Source organism: Vigna umbellata, chromosome 10 (genome assembly GCF_029865625.1).
Source record: "Vigna umbellata cultivar VRB3 chromosome 10, Vumbellata_1.0, whole genome shotgun sequence".
In the NCBI taxonomy this organism is placed as follows: Eukaryota; Viridiplantae; Streptophyta; class Magnoliopsida; order Fabales; family Fabaceae; genus Vigna; species Vigna umbellata.
In genome coordinates, this window is record NC_142174.1 from 10,650,377 (window position 1) to 10,673,113 (window position 22,737).

Consider the following 22,737-nt stretch of genomic DNA (forward strand, 5'->3'; position numbering starts at 1 on the left):
TGATAAAAGACATCATCCGCCTTACTAACAGTTGATCATTCTCAAGAAACAATACAACAGAAAAGAAAAAGGCGAAGCAACAATTTCAACAACCGAAGTTATTAAACAGAGGTAGGCATACCTCTGCAGCCTCCACCAGGCGACCATCGTCCTTATACAAAATGTCGCAATGTGTGAGAGCACGAGCATTTTGAGGATCCAGCTTGATAGCCTCAAAAAAACTCTCAAACGCAAGCCTTCCCTTATTTTGCATCTGAAGGCATATCCCTTTCCCAATGAGCGCCTCCACATTTGCACCATCGCTCTCTAAGACACGCTCGTAGATAGCAAGAGCGTCAGCAAATTTGTTCCTCGAACGCAAGACGTTCGCATAAGAAACGCTGTCGTTCCCTTCACTACCAGCAGAACCACTACACTCCAAAAACCCATTGTTACCATTTCCCGCTAATTCTCGTTCACTCCCGCTCCCATCGCTATTCTCCGCCCCTGCCATCTGCAGAAACAAAACAAGTAACGGAATTCGAAATTGCAGCGACTGCGTCAACAAATTGCACAATCACCATTGTGAGTCTATAGAAATATAGTCATAATTCATCAACACAAAATCGATCGCAACTGAAGGGGAAAGGACGAACCCTAAACATGGAGATGGATTCAGATCTACATGGTGTTGTAGAAGCTGACAATAATAGAATAAATCGAGAGTGATGAGTTGATGGGAACTAATCCAGATCGTCTACGGTGGGAAAGATGGGAACTTTTTTCATAAGGATTAGTTTAGATTTGGCGTCCAGTTTTATGGTTTTAGTTATTTAGATTTCGAGGAGAGTGGTGAGTTGATGCCTATCAAGAGGTTGTCGTGGACGGCGACGCTAGCGCATTCCTGGCCACGGTGCTGCTGGAGGACGAGGGGGCAGAGACAATAAGCTTCTGGTTGGCCGCAGATGACGAAGTTAGATTCAACCTGAAAAACGAAACCATCAACGTGGCACGACAGCTGACATATGACGTGGCTTCGCCGTTTGCCACGTCTACTAAAACTTAACGCCGTCCATTTTTAAGGAGTAATACTAATAGTTTCAAAACTACGAGGATTAAAAACCATCAAAGTTTCGAGTAGGGACTAAAATCAAAATCGTGTGATACTTAAGGGACGAAAAACATATTTAACCTTTATTTAAATATAATTATACTTATTTATTTGTTTTAATCATTTAAGAAGACAAATAAATAATTTTGAACTAAGAAAATCAATGTTCAAATGATATGCGAATATAGAAACTAATTCAAAATTATGATTTTTTACATAAGTTTTGAAATACTTGATAACTTACAAAATTAAAGTGATAGTACTTTTCAAAAGTTTTGAAACTCACAATATGTTTCAAAATATTCAAAATTCGCTAATAATATTAAAAACAACTCCGATAAAATTTCATATTTTTGTATTAATTGGTGAAAAATTTAATTTGAAACTTTATAACAAATGCGAAAACGTAACATATGGTGATTGACTTCAAAGCTGAGAACGTGAACGAGCCACCTGTCTTCAATAGCCAACTGTCACCTTCTCATTCCATTCACTTTACCAATTATTTTCACTATATTTTACTAAAAACTAATATTGTATTAAACTCTAATATCATGTTAATCATGTTTTTTTATACAAATTTAATTACTATTTACGTCTACAATATATATCCATGCATCAAATTTATATATTTTTCATACATTAGTGTCTGAACTGTTTAAAGAATACAATTCAGATGTTTTTTTTTCTCAGTAAACGATTATTTTATTTATTTGAAAATATTATATACATGAATATTAAAAAACAGAAAAGTATGATTTCATTAGTGTAATTTATGAAAATGACACAGTGTCCTTTAACAACGGTTGAGTCGCTTTTCTTCAGTCTGTGAAACAGGGCACAGCGACTTTATGCCATGGTGTCCTTGCAACAACAAGGAACATGGAAATGGAATACGAATAACCAAGTTCATAATAACGACAACATAAAAGAGAATCAAAGAGAAAATTAAGAAACATGGAATCATCTGACCAATCATTACATCAACATTTAATCTGGACTAACATTAAAGTCAAATTCATCTTGTACCTTTTGCTTGCTCCCCTTTCATAACCTTTAAATATTTACTTTATATTTTATTGTGTTTTTTCATTTTAAAAAAATAAAATTTCTAATAATTTTTATTTTCTTCTTTATCTTAATTTGCTCAAATTTAGCTGAAAAGTTGAGAAACTGGAGTATGATGTTTTTGGTTGCGTGTTGAACTTTTTTCCACTGGTAAAACACGACTCTGAGAGTTTTTTTTTTTTTTATTCTATTAAATTTGAAAACAAATGTCCGAATTTGACCAGTAGAGACTTCGGTGAACACCTAACCCACCGACAATTCATGAAATAAAACAAAACGGTGCATTACGTAAATATCGTATTATAAACATAATTTTTTGTCTGGTGTGAAATACATTACCGAGGAAAGAATCAGTGTGGTCACAAGTCATAAAAAATTACAATTATTGCATAAATTAATAATAAAAACTTGAATTATTGTAGAAATGAGTCATGAGTCATAGAAAATTTGAATTATTGTTTAGGAAATTAATAATCAAAGCTAGGAGGGAAGTGTGATTAGTGAGTAACTACCTAATTCTCTCTTGCACATCCCAATTATACAACTTTAAGAATGGAGTTTTTCTTTTATCAGCAGGAATACACGAATCAAACATTAAGTATCGTTTTAAAGAATTATTCCAACATTTATCTGTTGTTTAAAGTAAAAGTGACATTAATTTTTAAATATTGATTCGTGTCAACTTTTTATTACTTTCATCCGTGCTGGTGAAGTTGTCGACATTTTATTGTTCTGTAATTTCTTTAAAGGCAATAAAGAGTGAACACATGTCATAGTACTTTTTTTTCTCAAAATTATCTCTAAAATACTGAGACAAATAAAAAAACACATATTTTATACCAAAAATTGAACACTAAAACAAAAAAACATGGAGATGCGGGGAATCGAACCCCGTGCCTCTCGCATGCGAAGCGAGCGCTCTACCATATGAGCTACATCCCCAGGCTATGAGCATCCCTAACCATTACCTGTATTAAAAGTATATAAATGACATGTTTTTATAATTTATTCGTTTCTAATTAATAACAGGCAAAATAAAATTAATGTTATTTGTTACATAAATTTTGCATCCAAATTAAAGGAAACAAAATTGAATATTTGAGTAACGATAGCAGGTGAAGACTCTCTCCTGACACGTGGCTGTTAGATTATCTATGGCAAAGAGGAATGGATAGATGTTGAAGAAGAAGGAGGGGTGACGGTAGAAGATGGATGAGGTGAATTTCTGCATAAGGGACACGTGGCATTCATCTTCAGCCACTCGTCTATGCAGTGTGCATGAAAATAATGGTTACAGGCAGGAATGGTTCTCAGCGTGTCCTTGGGTTCGTATTCGGAGAGACATATTGGACACGTGTTATCGCTCCAATTCGGTAAGCGCCCACTGTCACCAATAAGAGTCTTCGGGAATTTTTCAATTTCCGGCCCATTAAGGCCCATTAACGAAGAGGAGCGTGGAAGAGTGGTAGTAGAGCTTGGAAGCTCTGTGCTGGGCCTGGGCCTGGCCCGGCGACCATGTGTGTACACATCGAATTTACTACACATAAAGCAGCAAAGCCCAGTTAAACATAGGAGTCCAGGTATTCCCACTCCGATCGTTAAGCCATATTTTGCGCCTCTTGAAAGACCTATCCGTTAAACCAATGTCAGAAACGAATTTTGCATTATATTCATTTTTTCTTTCAATTCACACTATTTATTAGTTTCTTTTAGTGTTTGATCCACTTATATAGAAAATTATTATTTTCTATCAAATACATTAATTTTTTTTACTTTATTTGTATGCATTTGGTTGTTTTTAAATCATATTCTGATAGTACTCATTTATTTAGATTAATTAATTTTTTATCTTGAATACCTATAACTATTTTAATTTCTGTATTTAAAATGTCTGTCTATTATACAAGATACATATTAATTTATAGCAAATTAGTCGATCCATAAACCTAAATAGTCATGCTAACTTAAACGAGAGAAATTTAAATAAAAAATTAAAATCAATATAGGAATGATTAAAATTATAATAATAAAAACTATAATTTATTTTAAATATGTAGGTAAATCATTTAAATAAATGCATGCCATTATTACTAATACAACATATCAGAATATTAGATCTAAAATAATTCACTTTAGAATTTACAAAGATTATTACAATTTTAAATATAATTTATTTCAAAATAAATATAATTAAATTAATACAGTGTATTGATATTTAAAATTAAAATTATAATACATCACTTTAATACTTTAAAAAACAAAAAAGAAATACTTAACCTGAAAAAAATCATTTAACTACTAAGTGAGGACATACATCTATACCATAAGAACAAAAACTTAATGGTTATGCTCGGTGACGATCTATATTATCAACTAATTCAAAACCTTCATTTATATATAAACCTTTCATTCTCTCTAATAATAACCCACTTAATTGAATTTGTGCATTTTAATTAGTGTTGTTTTTAAAAATCATACACAATTCTAATTTCCACATACATTTTGTACTTTTGTTCAAATTATATATATATATATATATATATATATATATAATAAAAAATGTAGTATCATTCAATTGTAGAAATTAATATTTGCTAAATGCCTTGAAACTTATACTGAAAATCATTTTCGTTGATTAAAAGTTAAGTTTTTATTATCTTAAACACGTTTTAATGTGTTATTATTATATCTAGGAAGGTATACCTAAGCTTTCACTCTATGCTAGTTAGGGAAGGCATCAAGCGATACCACAAAATTTTGGTTCTGTTTTGCTCAAGGCATTGTCATAACACAGAACGAAAAACGAACATAGTACAAAGAAGAAAAGAACAACGTACCTTGGTTTTGGTTACGAGTAGAGAAGAAGCATCCAACTTGTAAATTGTTGGTGTCATCGGTGAATCCACAAACTTGGCCCCGACCAGCACAATCCCCACACGCGGGTTCGTTCCACTTCAACACGACATCCTTGTTGAGATCGGGCAAGAAAAACGATGTCGTATCTGGATTTGGAATGGGAACAAAAGCCGAGGATATCACCTCGCACTCGTCACTCCACGGCGGCGTGCCACTGAGAGGCCACCACGAGAATGTGACGGAGGAGGAGGAATTGGACTCGAGGCATGAAATTGGCGGGGATGGAATGGTGTGTGTTGTGTTGGAAGGACAACGAAGGAAGGTCAGGTCGTAAACGGTTGCCTCAAACGTGAACGGTGGGTGCAGGAAAAGGCTCAAGTTGTGCAAGAAACGTTTCGGGAGACAACCTTCGGGATCGTTCACCTTAACGGTTTGGGACTTGTAATTTATGCTTTTCACCACCAAATCGCCGGAACCTGGGAGGCTCAGAATGGTTCGGTTACGGTTGTCGCAGAAAAGTTGGAATCTCGGATAGTTACACCGACCAGAGCTTTCTTTTTGCATTCGAGTTTGTCTCAAACCAAATGGAAACTGAATTTTGATTTTTCCGCATGACGCTGTTTGGCACGTTGTTGGTTCTCCTCTGAGAGGAAGCAGAAACATGATGAACAGTAGCAGACACAACATTGCAACAAACAATTGTGATGTGAATAGAAGAGGTAAATGTTTAATTATAGGTGGTGGAATACTTTTCCTTTCGTAGAGTTAGATGTTTAAGAGAAATAAATGCAATTAACACTTTAATTAATCTCTTTAGGGATTGGCAAAGTGTCATGTTCTGTTATTAATTTACTAGCAAACCTTTTCTCTCCTTTCCATGATGAATGCTATGCGATTTATAAATCCGGACGTTTTTTTTTTCTTTATCACAAACGATGTTTTTTTATTCAATTTTCTTTATATTGATACAATACACGTATTATTTTTTTAACGTAAAATATGACAGTATAATAATAAATTAATAAAAAATTACATGCGTATTATATTAAAATATTATAAAAAAATTGTATTAAAATATATTTTTTCTCCAAAGAGAACAAAATATTTGTTTAACTCATCCCAATGGCTTAATAAAACAACCAAAGGCACCCTGAATAGTTAGTTCTCTTGGAACAAAACCAAGATCCTGTTAGAAACGGTAGAAGTCAACTATGAAGAGTACTTATTAGAGGCAAGGAATATATATATATATATATTGTGATTAAAAAACACGTGTTTTCATAATAAAGGTTTTAAATAAGAGATAAAATAATCTCTCTTTAATGATTTAATAACTCTTACTCACATAGAGAATTTCATTTATAATTTCTACACCGTCACATTAAATAAAGGAAATTAGGAGAAGAGAAAATATTTTTAAAATTTTTTGTATTGTCTTATAATCGTATAGGACCTCAATGCATATTGATTACACCTTATAATGAAAACTTTAAATGGTATATAAATAAGTGTTGATTTTAAGTTATACATGTTTTATTTTATTATAGATTGATTTCTTCTTTGAATGTAAGAGTATCTTCCTATACATGTTTATTCCAAACTTACAAATGTTTAAAATACTTCAAGTAAAAAGACATAAGATATTAATTATATAATTAAGGATTTTCCTCAAATTTGTTTAGGTATATTTATTATGTATTAAGCTATGTTTATTTTTATTGATATTATTACATACATGTATTGTAAATTAAAACTGCAAAGGAAGTCAAACATTAAAATTGGAGATGCAGGGAATCGAACCCTGTGCCTCTCGCATGCAAAGCGAGCGCTCTACCATATGAGCTACATCCCCAAGTTTATAATATACTTAACGGCTTCTAAATTATTCTATTATATTTATTCAATACTTTATTATTCATTATATAATCTTAATATGTCATAACTACATGACATTAGTTTTTACTTTGTAATTTTTTAAACTCAAAAGATTATAAATTATTAGTTGTAAACTAGTAGTGAGAGGATTTGAGACAGACACTTAAAAGGAATTTGAGAGAATTGATAGGTAAAGTTAAGTGGTTTGTTTTAAATGATGGAGACGTAAAAATAAGATATTTAAAGGAAAGGTTATGAAAGTTTTTGAATAATTTTATGGTTGTGATAGATATTTTTTTTAATAAATTAAAGTACAGAATTAGATGGTTAAAATTAAATATAAAATAAAATCTACTTAGTTAGAGTTGAATTAAAATAAAACAGCGATGATTAGTTTCTAAATAAAAGAAGTTAATATGTATAATTGATTAAAAATACAGCTTAATAATAATTATTATTATTATATTTGTTATTATGATTATATATGTTTTTAGTATTTAAATTTTAATACAAAGTTAAAATTTAACATAGTTTGATTCTTAAATTTAAAAAAAAAACATAATTTTACTTAGTTAACTTTTTTTTATATGTCAAATCGCATTTCATATTCACATTTGAATTTGACATCTTTTAATTCAAATTTTAGACTGGAACATATTTTAATATTTTAAAAAAGTTTACATCACTGAATTAAAACATTGTATGTATTTTAAAAGTTTGATAATAAAAATTTATAAATATAACAAATTAAAAAACACAAATGATAACTTTTTGACATATGATGTTTCCTCTACATTCTCACACAGTTCAAAAAGACGTTCTTTCAAAATTTTCACATGTGGTGCAATAAAAGCACAAGAGCAATCTCTCTCTACATTAATGACTACGTATCTTATTAATTACACGAGAGACTGATTTTAATTAATAGTTAATAATTTATTTAAACAAATAAAATAAAAATAGTAAGTATATAATATTTTCAACAAAAAATGAAATAAATAAATTGTAATAATAGTTTTTATCTGAAAAATATAATGAAACTAAAATTAAGCATATGAATTTAAGGATAATTTCATTCAAATAAAAAGGTTTTCAATCCTTCAAACTTTTATTTTATTTTTCTATTTTTATCAAAAGTTTATTTCACTACTATGTTCCTTGTGATATTATTTTTTAGTTGTTATGAGAATAACAAACTATATTCTCGAGTCTACAATTGATATAAAAATATTTATGTATAAAGTCGAGTCTTCTTTAATTAATTTTTCAAATTCAAATCTATTCATCAAACATAAGATGCTCATCACAGATTCTTAAATGTGATGTCAATTCGTTAAGATGATAGAATAATAAATGTGTAATTAATATGTAACATATTTTATTATTTTAAATCACTTGTTTCGAGTGTATGGTCAATATCTCCACAACACACTTCTTCACACTTTACTCAAAGTTAGTTTAGGTAATTTTGAATGTTTTGAGTCAAAATTCTTCTATCCTCGTGTTCCATATCATATGGTGTACTGTGAGTCAGTGATTAATCTTGGATTGGAGTAAAATCTTAAATTCGCAATAAATGCAATCACATATCATCTTTCCTTTCACATATCATCTTACATTTGATCTCTATTTATAAGTTTTGAAATGAGTTTGTGATTAATGAAATCCTAATCATGAATTATTACCCACTAAGGATCTATTATCAATAACCTTGTTTAAAAGCAACGATTAATAGTAATTGTTGTTGGCGGTCATCTGTTCCGTCTCTAATTCTTTAATGACTATCCAATCAGTTAATAACATCTATTTATCTTTGTACTCTAACACGTGGAATGCTGACCTTATCCTGTTCAGTCAGTCACCCTCCTGGTATCCTATATGATCAATCTTTGTAGACGACCGTATGATCATAGAATATATCACTATTTATAAATTTTATAATAGATCAATAAAATTTTATTCTCGTATCCAAAACATTTTCATATTGAGAGTTAAGATTTGAAAAAATTTCATCGAAATATCATAACGAGAAGTTAAATCCGATTAAAGTTAAACGATGACTTTTAAATTATGCAGGTTGACATGTACTGAAAACACAATTAAACCCTCAGATTTACTTTTCCGGAATACATTACAACCAATGCCTACAGTAAATCACGGATTAAGTATCTTAATCCGAAAGAGTAATGGATTTAATTTTCAAAAATAATAATGTATTTCTTCAAGACAGTATTCCGGAACAGATCTCCGACTTCTCCACCTATTCCGGAATGATGTTTCTGGACTCTCATTTTCGGTGCGCATAACATCAAAATTTCATCGAAAATATACTCCACGAAAAAATACTAAAAATCTCTATTATTTGTTATGCCTTGCCTCCCTCTTCAAATGACCACCACCACACTTTGTTGCCGAACACCACGTCAAAGCATGGGAAATAAGCGTTCCACCAACCGGCATGGAACCATTGTCTTCATTTTAAAAACAACATTCAAATAAAACCCAAAAGGGTAAAAATGATATTTTAAAAACCTAGCATTTATTAAAAAGAATATTTTTTTTTATCGTTAGTTGTTAACAATAAGTTTTCTTAATCTCAATATTAAAACTTCAAGCTAATATTAAAACTTCAAACTAATAAAACAGTACAGATTATAAACACAAGAAATTTTCCTAATAAAAAATCACATTGCACACATTTCCAAGGATGAGTACCACATCCTACTTTACTTTTAACAGTGAGATCAATATTAATATTTGAATCCCATTTATTTACGACTCCAAATCGATTAAATCTTCTATGACCAATTTGATAAATTTACCTTCTACTGATATTAAAATGAGATATTATATCAACAACATTGTTTAAATTTTCTATAAAAAAATATGAATAATTTATTACATCTACCTCTTACCTTTTTCAATTATGATTGCTCTAATTTGAATTAGAAAAGCGTATGCTAAAAATTAAATCCCATTATCTTTTTGGTATTTAAGTTGAAAAACACTTTAAGCCTCCAACATTTTAAAATTTGTATAGATCTAACCTATAATGAAATTTAAATTTGAAAATGTATGGGACTATATGGTAATTTGGAGGGAAGGATATAATTTGCGAATCAATACTAATCCGCTCCAAATATCTCTGCATCTCTCAGGAGATATGGCGCGAAAATGTCCTTATGGTCCTTACTCCACATTATTCAATATAAAAGCCCAAATTCTCTCTCACATAAATCACAAAACGCACGTATTCCTTTAGCTCTGCTCCTTCTTACTCCAAAGTACCTTTCTCTCTTCGTGCTCGTCAACCATCGCCGTACAAATTTTTCGCAGCTTCAACACAACCTGATTCAGCAATTCCAGCACTCACTCCGTTCACGCGTTTTGCTCATAAAATTTGGTGAAATAGTGCTTATTTCTCGCTTTATTTTTCCTCCCTTGTATTCAATTTCGCCTTTGTTTTCTGTGGAATCTAGGGTTTCTTATTTCAAGGGATCCTTACCAGGTTTTCGCGAAAGGAATCTCTAACCTTTAAAACACGCTTATATTTTAGTTTCTGTTCATAAATCTATACTTCTGTTATGTTATAGGCGCGAATCTTGAAATTCCAAAACCGGAACGAAAGTTTGCGGAGTAGAAATGGACGGTACGTTTGACGATGAAGCTGAGCCAGCCGTCACAATCGGTGAGTACCTCGACGAAGTTGAGGAACGGGAGCTGGTAAGTCATTTCCTACATTCCTGCTGTACTTTCATATCTATATGAAATGGTGTTGTATGCCCAGTTGAGATTGTTTATTTGATAAACTTACTTTGCTGCCCGTTTGGTTGATAAACCTATTGTTATGATCTATGTTACGAACTACGGTTGTGAATTTTGCGTCATAATGTTTTTCTTTTTCCGTTTATGCTATCGTTACAGAAGTTGTTGTCCTTTGACAAGTAATTCTAACCTGATTACTAAAGTAGGAAATATTGAAATGTCTGTCTGTCTGAGTACCGTGAAAGTCACTTGTTAGGGTTTTGGCTATTTTCGTGGAGGCATTTGTGAAGTTGAGTTATAGAGATACTGTAAATTACGTTAAAGGAGGTGATTAGCAACTGCAATTGAAATGAAATTATTCTGCAACTATCCTTTATTCTATTAAGGGCTGCTTATGTAGCACAAATATGGCTTTTGAGACCAATAGTATATAACGATGATGGCTAGTTTCCTGCCCTCATGGATAACTAGCAATGGAGTACGTCAATTCTCCTTAATTCTATTACATTGGTTTCCTTGCTGGGATAGTCTTCTGTAATCGTGATAGTTTTCAATAAGTATCTGTGATCAGACAGCAGCTGTTCATCCCACTTAATGCTATCTTTATTGCTGTTATGTTGGTAATACTTTGCTCAGAATGTTGTGTGATCTAAATGTCGACACTCAGTCATTATTTTTTCATTAATTTTTTTCAATTCGTAGGAAGCTGATTTAGTTCTAGGGGGTGATGAGGGCAAGGAGTGTACCTTTAACAAAGGATATATGAAAAGGCAGGCCATTTTCTCCTGCCTTACCTGCACTCCGGATGGGAATGGTGGAGTTTGCACAGCTTGTTCATTGTCATGCCATGATGGTCATCAGGTAGTTCCTTTTTTCCGGACTATACAATTTTGGATTCCGCTAATAAAGATATGAAAATGGATATGGATTTGTAATATTGTTTACTATTTGACACGGAATTGTGATAGTACTACATGTGTTGGTAAGTCATATGTATGATTTGTGTAGACAACAATTATCGAGAGGAAATTATTATTTGATTATGTCTAATTTGTACCGGTGAATCCACGCTATTTTCCTGAAATTTATAGTTGTTGATTTCTCTTGTACTCTAATTATTTTAACTAGAGTCTGCTGGATCCATGATTAAGATTAATACATGCATACTTATATTGGTTTGTTATGATACTAGGACTGATGCATTTTATGTGGAATAACTCAACCTTTACTCACTAGTCTGGTTGAATTTAAAACCAATTATATTATGTTGATCAATACCCATACTGATAATCTATGGTTTTTTCATTGCTGTGTTCTGAAGATTGTGGAGCTATGGACAAAAAGAAACTTTAGGTGTGATTGTGGGAATTCAAAATTTGGTGAATTCTACTGCAAGATTTTCCCTAATAAAGATGTAGAGAATGCTGGGAATTCATACAATCATAACTTTAAAGGTTCATATTGCACATGTGGTCGTCCTTATCCAGATCCAGACGCTGAAGAACAAGTAGAGATGATACAGTGCTGTCTGTGTGAGGACTGGTTTCATGAGGAGCATCTTGGTCTTGAGTCTTCTACCGAGGTTGGTATCTTAAAATGTGGTGTTTTTGCATCTCTTATTCTTTTTATTTTTCGTTCTTGCACTTGGTGTAGAGTGACATTTCTATGCTTATTTGGAATTAAATAATGTAAGGTCTTCTTTTTGTAAGCAGAGTTGCCAGGGTTCTGGTTAATCATACTATCTGTTCCTGTTGATAATAATTCATATATGTATAAAACTAAGGTTTATCAGCGTGTTAACATTTCTTTCAAAGATTGTTCTGGACTAACTCTTAACAGAATTTTATGCTACTTATACTTCTTGTAAATCGGTCTTAAGGAAAACTATATTTGTGAACTGTGATACACACACACACACACATAAATGTATATAGAACTATTATGTGCTGCACTTTGATTTTTTATTGTTCTTTGTATACATCAGATTCCCAAAGATGAGGAAGGTGAGCCAATGTATGATGAGTTCATATGTAAGGCATGCTCCGAAGTATGTTTCTTTCTAAAACTATATCCTGAAGATATATGGGCAGCTGGAAAGCAGACAGATCCTACTATTCAAAAGGAAAAAGCTGTTTTGGAAGACATGCCTTCAACTCGCCGACCTGAAAACCCAATTTGCGATTCTTCATATGATTCTCCTAAAATTGATGAAGTACAAGCTACTGTTGATTCTGAATCTACATCTTTGGGGAAGAGTCTATGTCAGGGAGAAAATACCAGTGACAGTATTGTTCCAAATCAATGCCCCAAAAGCACTGATTTGCATGATAATTGTCTCCTTGGTGTTAACATTGTTGATGCTTCCCCAGTTTTATCTAATAAACCAATGTTCCTTTCAAAAAATTGGAGAGCTGCTCTATGCAAATGCAATAATTGTTTGGAGTTTTACAATCAGAAGCACATATCTTTTCTTCTCGACAAGGAAGACTCAATTGCGGAATATGAGCAAATGGCCAAGCAAAAGAGAGAAGAAAAATTGCAGCAGCAAGAAGGTGCCGAGTTAAGCTTTTTTAACAAACTGGGACATGTAGAGAAAGTTGAGATCTTGAAGGGTATTGAAGAGATGAAGGACGGGCTTCGTGCTTTCCTGGTATGTTTGTTGATATAGCTTAGATTTCTTATATCTTGTTTGCTCGCTTGTTCTGTCACTAATTTAGAATGCTGGAAAGGTAAACCGAGTTCTATCTATAGGCAAAACATGACAGGTGCATGGCCTTGTTCAGTTGTGTTGCGATTGACTATTTTATATGCTGTGACAGGAATCTGCTGACTCGTCAAAGCCTATTACCGCCGCTGATGTCCACCAGTTTTTTGATGAGATTAAGAATAAGCGTCGTCGTGTACAGTGAGTGTGTTATCTTGGCTGTTCAAGGACCGTGTCAGTTGAAGCTTTCCGACTCTTATTAGAAGAGTTTATTTGTGTTATCTAATGTTCGAAACTAAAGCCTGCATATTTTATGATACTTTATATTACAATGCTCTACTTGTAGCAAACATTTTCAACTTGCTAGACTCGTTTGGTTGCTCAGGGTTGATTTGCATTTAACACACATACCCATGAGACTACAGTTTCTATCAACAAAAGTTTTATTTTTTTTCATTTATTAAGAAGTCATTGCAGATAAAAAAAACAAGGGTAAAATATGAGCTCCTCGATAATAGTGAATTTAATGAAAATATTCTTAATTTAATCTTTATAAAATGTAGACGTATACTGTGCTTTTTTGTTATTAATGGCGTTTGACAAAAACATGACTTTGCCAGCAACCTCACCCCACTCATCGGCTTCACTGTCGATGACTCCTCCACCTTGTCATATAGTCAGATGAAGTTGTTTTGACAACTCGAAGATTCTGGCGTTGACAAGGCCTCGCTTTGATGCTCTCGGATTTAAGCCATTCAATCTGAGGATGAGGATTTTGTCGTAAAAGAAGTCGGTGGAGAACGTAGCAGAGGCGTGACGACGGTGGAGACACTTCAACCTTTGCAAGGCGCCGGTCGTGGAGCTGTGTGAGGTAGATGGACTAGAACTTGTTGATTTTTTTCTTGAGGTCGATGTTGTGGGTGGTGGCAGTGAGGTCGTCGTTGGTGAAGATGGTGGAGGAGGTTTGCGGAGCAGTGGCGGTGGAGGAAAATCATAGTGAGACTTGTTTTGTGTTGGAGGAAGCCTTTGTATGACGGAGGAGGAGAGGATTGCAGTGGTGGTGTTATATTTCTGGCGTCCTCGGTACAAAAAAACCTACAAAAATATTTTTTAAATTTATAGGTTTTTTTTTTTTTTAACAAGGATCCAAAATACAATTTACTTAAAAATATCAAATTATTAAGGGAATACACCAAGAGTAAATTGCATCCACCCTTCTAACACTCCCTAAGCGAGTCCTGTCATGAAAAAAAATTGTTATTAACTCTTTCATAGACAGTTACGAATTCTGGATGCATAAGCTTTTTATGTGAACATGACATTGAAGATCGATTAGACATGGTTTTACTGAGAAACCAATCCAATTATAAGTTGATTCTGTGGGATTCGATTGAACTACATTTCAAACTCTACATTTTAATTTACTATCAAATTTATCTCAGTATTGGACCACTCATTTGCTTGTGCTCTAGATTTATAATTTTGGTATTGAGTGCGTGGATATTATTTAAGAATTTAATCTTAAAAATTTTAATTTAATTTTGTAAAACTACAACAGATTTGAAGCATTGATAGATGTAGGTGATCCAGTAAAAGAACTTGTAAAAAATGTGGATTCTAGGAACACATTTAAATGTCTTGTCATATCTAGGAATACATTTACTTCGTGTTTAAATGCAGAGGAATCTAATTGTAAGCAATTAAATTCCAATCAATTATAAAATCACTTGTTTAGATTATAAAGTTTGGCAAATATTTCCTTTGAAATTTGGAACAAATATATCTTTTGTTCTCGTGATTTTTCTTTTCTATCCTTTCTGTTGTGTTGTGGATCACAGCAACCATCAATCATAGGGTTCCTACAACAATCTAACGACAAAAGTTGAGTCGTTGAAAAGTTTGAACAAAATTCAAGTTATCATTTGCTAAGGAAGAACGTTCGTTCAATCACAATCGCTTCTGGTCATAGATGGTGGTGGTGATGCATCTGCCCGATTTCCCTCCGATTGTGATTAAGCAAACTTGCTTTTCCTCCAATTGATATTTTCCTTCTTTCCATTTCCTTTTGTATTAAATGGCATACAAGAGTATATACACGCATTCTACTCGCAAAACAATGATCGATTTGCCAGCCAATTCTGTAATACTGTATCCTTCTTATTTCCCCTTTTCTATTTTGCATTTTATTAAATTGTTAAGAAAAAAATCTTTTGTTTTAAACAGAGCATAGTCAACAAGTCTTTCTGAAACCCATGTGAACGACAGCAAGAATTGAAAATTTAATTTGGTCCGTCAACAATGAGGCCACCTAGCTATGTAGTCCGTTTGGCATAATAACACACTGAGCTGGACCTTCCCTCAAGACGGTGCCGAACCATAAATATTTATTAAATTAACTTTTTAATCATAACGGTTTTAATTATATTTTTTTAATATCTCACATTTGACCAAAAACAAATTAGACAAAACTTTACCTCCTCAGACTATGATAAATAAGAAAATGCATGTATGGCTTCGAGTTTGAAACGCACAATCACGATAAAACGACGCTGAATCATGCATTTTGAACTTCACTTTACACGTGTCCAATTTGTGTCTTTTAATGGTCACCTTATTATACCGTCATTTTTATGACAGAAATTCTCACATTTAGTATCTATGAAGTTCAAACACGTTTTACAAATAATGTGTCATTCGATGCATATCATCATACATAAATACACAAGTGTGTAATTTAAAAGATTTATTTATTTATTTATTTCTAACAATTTATAATGATTTTTCTAAAATCCCATAATCTTAAAAATTTACGCATAAAGTTATTATTACTATTATTATAGAAATATATAACAATTTTTATATGATTATTACTTTTTACTTTTTGAATATTAGATATATGTATTATATTATTTTTTTATTAAGTGACAATTTGTTTTAGACTAATTTTGTTTATAGATGATTTTAGGTATATAAATATTGGTTATTTATAGATTTAAATCTTACTGTTTTATATTTTGGAGACTACATAAGTATCTCTATTCATGACCATACGGTATTCAGTCCGATGGATCTTTTGATTTCATTGGGAATATTCAATCACAAATAAGACATGTTGTACTCACATAAAAGATTTATCATCATCTTTAATAAAAAAATTTAAGATTGCTTTCATTCTTAAATAATGTTTAATTTTCTTATTTCTATTCCATATAAAATTAGTATAGTACATACATTTGTAATTAACTTCAAAATTATTAATGTAAATTACCAATTTAGTTCTTAATTATGTTATTTAACTCTTAATACAATATTATAATACATGTGTGAGTGTGTTTTTAAAAGTTGTGGACACTGCTACTTTGAGGTGAGATTGTTAAATTATTTATCAAATAAATTAATAATTAACGAGCAATGAAATCTTTAATTTAATGAACATGAACAATTTTTAATACTTCATAAAAGAGTATGTTGAAGCGTACTTAAATTAATCATTTGAAACAATAAACGTGAAAGAAAGGCATATGATTTTTCAATTATAAAACACCTTAATTTCTATATTTCTAATTTAACTCCTTATCAAATTAAAATATTATTCATAATATCTAAACAATTATATATTGTTAATTATTAATTTATTTTAATTAAATTAGTTTAATATTTTAACTAATAAAATAATAATCCCAACATATTTAATTATATATATATGAGCTAAATTATTATAACCATAACCTAAAATCTCTTATCCCGATTTGGCCATTGGCTAAATCCAATAAGAACATAAACATTGTCAACGAGCATTTTAAGGCAGAGACAAGAGTAGGTTTTCGGATCCTATCCGCGTCAGGAATAGGATTGTGTGCATGTGTTTCTATAGTTTATCACTATTAATATATTAAATTACACTTGTCACGTCTCACCCAAACATTACACCTCTATTTCCCCATCTTTTCATCAAACAAGTAAAACTTTAACCACATTATTATAACAAAATAAATTAAATTAACAATTTCATCCCATTTTTTTATTTCAAATTTAGACTAATTTTTATATTTTTAACCTTTTCAGAATTAAGATGACAGTAACTTCAATCTTAATCGTTTACCTATTTAAATTTCAAAAAGTATGAATTATCAATCGAATAAAAATAAATATACTTTTGAAACATCTAATTTATTTATTTTTATTTGACATTATTCTTTCATACTTTTTACTTTTTCTTTTAAATTACAAAATTTTATTTTTTTAAGATTATTTTATTTTTGTTAGATCTGTCAAATTAATGTATATCATACTATTCTTACTTATTAAATAGTGTGTTTTTAATAATATTTTAAAAAAATAATATTTTAACACACAATTTTCAGAGTAAATATTATTTAATACACCTAAATATTTTAGGTTTATTTAACGAGTTATTTTTACTTATTTTTTATTTTATTTTTTCTTTCGAGATAATACAAAAGTTTATATTTTTTGAATAATTTTATCTGTGTGTGAATTGACGTAAAAGTGTATTATTTCTTTGTCCTTTGGAAAGACAATAGCAAAGATAGAGTACACTCGAAGACCGCAGACATCTCACAGAAGGATTGTGTAGGACAGAGAACTAACCTTCTTAATTCCCACAAATTGGTTTTGCAGACAGATAAAAAAACTCAAACGTCAAGACCACCGACAGCAGCCACAATTATTGAGTTTATTTAGTTACATTTTTTCTAACAACTGTTACGTTTTCTGAAAACAAACTTTGACAAATGGAAAAAACACCGATAACAACAACAATAATAAATAATAATACGTTAAAAGACAGACCAATTAATGTAACTCCAATCAAATAACTTAACGCGTCACCAGAATATGCATATAAACACCAGAGTCTAGTACTGCCTACAATAAATCCGTGAACCCTATTCGCTCAACCGGATTTTCTTACTTTGTTAAATAGCCAGTTGAAGTTTGTTTCTTTTGTCTATTGCATTGTAGTAGTTGTTTGGAATCTGCGATTGAAGAAGATCAAAGCAAAAGTATTCGAGAATCATGGGCAACTGCATGGAGACAGAAGGAGATCATGGAGAGGAGAAGCAAGAGGATGAAAGAGGAAGAAGATTTGTGAAAGCGAATGGTGGTGTGAGCATGAAAGTTGTGGTGACAAAGGAGGAGCTAAAATGGCTGATACTGAAACTGAAAGAGGAGAAAGGAATGAGATTGGAGGAAATGGTGACAGAGATAGAAAGAATGAGAGAAGACAGAGTTGAAGGGTGGAAACCTTCCTTGGATAGCATCATGGAAGCTCCTGAAATGCTTGACATGGATAACACCACATCCACATCAACACAGCTTTCTCTGTAAATTCAATACTCTTGTTTTCTTTTTCCATTTTTAGAATACTCAAACATCATCAACTAGGATTTTCCTTTGTTTCTAGATGTTATATTTTTGTTTTGGTCGCGTTTGTTGCAATAGATCTTCCTCTGCTAGATTCTGTGATGTCCTTTGATGTTGTGTGGTGTTAGATTCTTCATTGATTCTGATTTTCACTTTCTTAGTTTAGTCTGAGTACTTAGATGATTGCTTGCTTTTGTCCTAATAATCACATTATTAGAATATTAAATCTCTCTTATGATAAAGTTAAGTAAGTTTATTTATTGTTAAATACTAATTATTACAGAATGAAACTGAACCACAGATGAGGTTTTATTCCAGGATGACAACTTTGATTTTAGCTTGCTTTTTAAAAAGGATAGTCAGATTGTTTGATGTAAAGGATATAGCAGTTTATTTTGCAAAATTATCATTTGAGATCTATCTCTTTCTCTTATATCTATTATAAAATTTTAAATAATGAAATAGTGTTACATTTATGTAAAAACAAATTGAATTTTGGAATAAAATAATAGTATTTATGATTGTTTGATAATTGTATAAAATATAGTTGCTCTTTTTCATCTTTCCATTTATGACTTTATGGTGGAATTTTATTCAAAAATATAATTCCTGAATTTGTAATTCAATGTCATACACGCATAATTGTATTTATATAAAATATTTTATCACTAATTAATAATACAAATAATAAATTAATTCTTTTGATGTTTACTTTTCTTATCATTAAAAATACAATTAAAACATATCAAAATTAATTTTTATGGTTTTTTAGTAAGTTGAATTTTAATAAGTTCATCAAGTTACTCGAACTAATTTCAAGTTGATGGATATATATGTATGTATGTGTGTTTTGTGTGTGTATTGTGTGTGTATGTCATTTCTTTTAATATATTGATTTCCAATACTTTCCTCATGATACATGTATTAATCAAGTCTCGTGGATTTTTTTATACATTTCCATATTCAAAATTTAATATATAAATTTAGTTGGTATTTAAAATTTATATATTTTTTAATTAAATTTGTATTATTTAACTTTCTCATTAACGACAGCTATTATTTTATTTCATTATCTTATTTATTTATATATTAAAAAAATATAGAATTTTATACTTAATAAAAATAATAAATTATTATTATTATTATTTTAATTAGAAATATGTTGAATAAAGATATTATCATATTGCATGATATCTTCTGTATTATCACATAAAATAATAAAAAGAATATTACCTTCAATTTTTTTATTAAAAACTTAATTAAACATTTAATGATAAAATAAATTTGTGAAAGGCTTAAAATTTAATCAAAATTTTTAAAATTTATCTTTAAAAAACTCTGTTTGAATTCGTATATTTGTAGAAAAATAATAAAATAAAAAAGAGGTATGCGTAAATGATATTTTCCTATGTCCATATTTTTCCTGGATACATATATTGTGCATGTGCATAAGTTTCTAAGAAAGGGTATGTTAATTAATCCTCAAAATCATAAAATTTCTTTAATAATTAAAATATCATCTTAACATCTAATTAAAATCATCCTATAATTTTTCATAGCTTCATTTTTCATAGTTTCAAATACTCAAGTAATGATAGGATTGAAATATTACTCTTTACTAATTTCAAGAAAATTTAGATACTGCCACATTAAATTTTACAGTGTTATAATAACATTCGATGATTCGATTTATAATTAAATACTAACGAATAACTTTTTGCATCTTTTTATCTGAAACTACAGAATATGATGACGATTCTTAATTATTTTGAACTTCTTGTAATATATATCCTGTTATATATATTTTCTAATATTTTTGTAATGCACTTTTAATACAAAGACAGCTTTAAGTAAAATAATTAACAGGCCCAACTAGGCTTTAAGAAAAAAAAAAGGCTTCAGCAAGTTCAACAGAATTGATATGGGCCTTAAATTTTTTTAATTCATTAAACTCTTCTCAACAAAACCTTATCCTATCTAACCAATTTCTTTTTTAGGGTGTTACTCCCTCCACCACCACCACCCTCTCCCTCCACCTCCCCAACCTTTTCTAAAGTAAATTTAATTACAAAAATAACCTTTTCTAATTACAAAAATAACTTTTATTTTATTTTTAATCATATTTATTTACTTTGAATTCAAACACTATTTTTCTACCCACTCACTTTTCACTCAGTCCCACCAACTCTTCTTCTCTTTCTTTTAGATTCCCCCCCCCCAAACTCCACCACATCCGTCTTTTAAAAAATAATACATCAAAACATGTAAATTACATTATTAAAATATCTTTAAAATTAATATAAAAAATAAACTAATAAAAAAATTGGAAAATAAACGTATAATCTTTAAACGGATGTTGACATCTGTTGACGGATGGTCACATTCGTTTAAAGATTATACGATTACCTTTTAGGGTTTATTACGCACCTCCTTCACGACGAATCTTTCCACACCACCGCACACCCACCGCACCGATCTTGCACGTTGATCAATTGCTTCTACCACCACTTACAATCTCGCACACTAACTAATGAAAGTCCACCATACTCTCAGACCATAATTAGAATGAGAAGAAGAAGAAAAAGAACATGAAACAAAAAGAGGAGGAAGAAGAGTTCTCACTGCGTGGAGGATTAGAGTGGGTAAAGGTTAAAAAAGATTAGAGTGGTTAGAGGTTAAAAGATATTAATTCTAAAATTTTATTAAAGGTAAAATATGAATGAAAAGATAAAGAGAGAGGTAAAACAAGAATGAGATGATGGAGAAAACAAAGTATGGTGGTGGAAGGAGCTAACACTTTTTTTAATAACCATGATATATGCATATATTTTTTGGTGTTTATAATGGTTTATTACTATTATTTTATTATTTTTATTTTTATTATTTTGTTAAATATTATTTTATGGTGTCAAGCACCACAACTCTATCATGCAAATGCAATAATATATTTGACATAATTTTCAACACGGTTGTCCTTTTCATATATGAAAACAAAAATTCTAATTAATATACGTATCTGTTTTCTTTTAAACAATAAAAATTTGAACATTTAATGATATGGGGGACGAGAAATTGAAACGTAATAAATGGTAATAATAATAACTCTGAACCAACACGTTATATGGGTGGCTGGATTTTTAGCAGTGTCCATTAATGATAGGACCAACACATACATGGACATGCTGATCAATTAAAATTTCAGCATTTCAAAAATTCTGTATTTTCTTCTTCTATTTTATGGAATAATCCATAAAAACAACTTCCTTCATTCTCCATTGAAATTGTGATTCTGTGATCTGATTAAAAAATTATTACACCAAATATTATTTTTTATATACAAATACAAAAATTAAATTTTTTTAATAGTGTCAAACAATATTTGTCTCCCTATGTTTCCTAGGTTGTACAAATATACTTGTGAATGAGGTGTCTATTTATCATTGTTCACAGTTTTCAAGTCAATGGATTTTGTCTTACTTTTCGTGAAGGTAAATTTGCTAACGCTTTAGTCAAACTAAAAGGTTGCAGAAATTGCAGAAAGGAAAAAAGTCATTTGACACGATTAATACCATTTGACAATTAGGGTAAAATAATCCTATAAAAAATAATCTAAAGAGAAATGAGAGTAAAATAGATTTTGATGACAAAAGTACCATTGTTCTAGAAGAAAGTTTTATGCAACATTGAAAACTTAGCTTATTGTTCAAAATTTAGACTAATAACAAGATTGTATACTTTTAATACAAAATTAAAATAATCATAAAAAAATATTTTTTTTGTATTTTTTAAAAATAAGTAAAAAATAATAAAAGATAATGTGAAATAAATATAAAAATTCTATTTGTGTCAAAATATTATTGATGTAGCTAGAGCACATATCTCTAACCGTGACAAAGCAGAGTATTCGGAAACTATAGGATTTTCTCGATAAAGAAAAAAAGAAGATAAAAACATAAAAGAAGCAAATACCTTAATAGAGAAAATACACAAAACT

At 30.5% G+C, this 22,737-nt stretch overlaps 3 protein-coding genes and 2 non-coding genes across 5 annotated transcripts; 2 read left to right on the forward strand and 3 right to left on the reverse strand.

Annotated features, from left to right (window-relative positions):
* Positions 1 to 3,027: 3,027 nt before the first annotated feature.
* Positions 3,028 to 3,100, reverse strand: TRNAA-CGC (transfer RNA alanine (anticodon CGC)). The gene has a single exon. It is a non-coding gene; the product is annotated as a tRNA-Ala (tRNA).
* A 210-nt stretch (positions 3,101 to 3,310) lies between these two features.
* LOC124831927 (putative RING-H2 finger protein ATL21B) lies at positions 3,311 to 5,777 on the reverse strand. Its single transcript, XM_047306031.2, has 2 exons — positions 4,996 to 5,777; positions 3,311 to 3,786 (listed from the first exon to the last, which is right to left on the reverse strand). Exons 1-2 carry the CDS (start codon positions 5,699 to 5,701, stop codon positions 3,311 to 3,313), a joined length of 1,182 nt encoding a protein of 393 aa, XP_047161987.1. The 5' UTR covers positions 5,702 to 5,777.
* Positions 5,778 to 6,793: 1,016 nt separating this feature from the next.
* On the reverse strand, positions 6,794 to 6,866 carry TRNAA-UGC (transfer RNA alanine (anticodon UGC)). Its single transcript has one exon. It is a non-coding gene; the product is annotated as a tRNA-Ala (tRNA).
* A 3,249-nt stretch (positions 6,867 to 10,115) lies between these two features.
* Positions 10,116 to 13,814, forward strand: LOC124831948 (PHD finger protein-like protein). The gene is made up of 6 exons (XM_047306057.2): positions 10,116 to 10,292; positions 10,483 to 10,612; positions 11,357 to 11,515; positions 11,976 to 12,236; positions 12,639 to 13,304; positions 13,474 to 13,814. Exons 2-6 carry the CDS (start codon positions 10,532 to 10,534, stop codon positions 13,561 to 13,563), a joined length of 1,257 nt encoding a protein of 418 aa, XP_047162013.1. The 5' UTR covers positions 10,116 to 10,292; positions 10,483 to 10,531; the 3' UTR covers positions 13,564 to 13,814.
* A 4,426-nt stretch (positions 13,815 to 18,240) lies between these two features.
* On the forward strand, positions 18,241 to 18,926 carry LOC124831928 (uncharacterized). Its single transcript, XM_047306032.2, has one exon. It carries the CDS (start codon positions 18,396 to 18,398, stop codon positions 18,705 to 18,707), a length of 312 nt encoding a protein of 103 aa, XP_047161988.1. The 5' UTR covers positions 18,241 to 18,395; the 3' UTR covers positions 18,708 to 18,926.
* Positions 18,927 to 22,737: the final 3,811 nt, after the last annotated feature.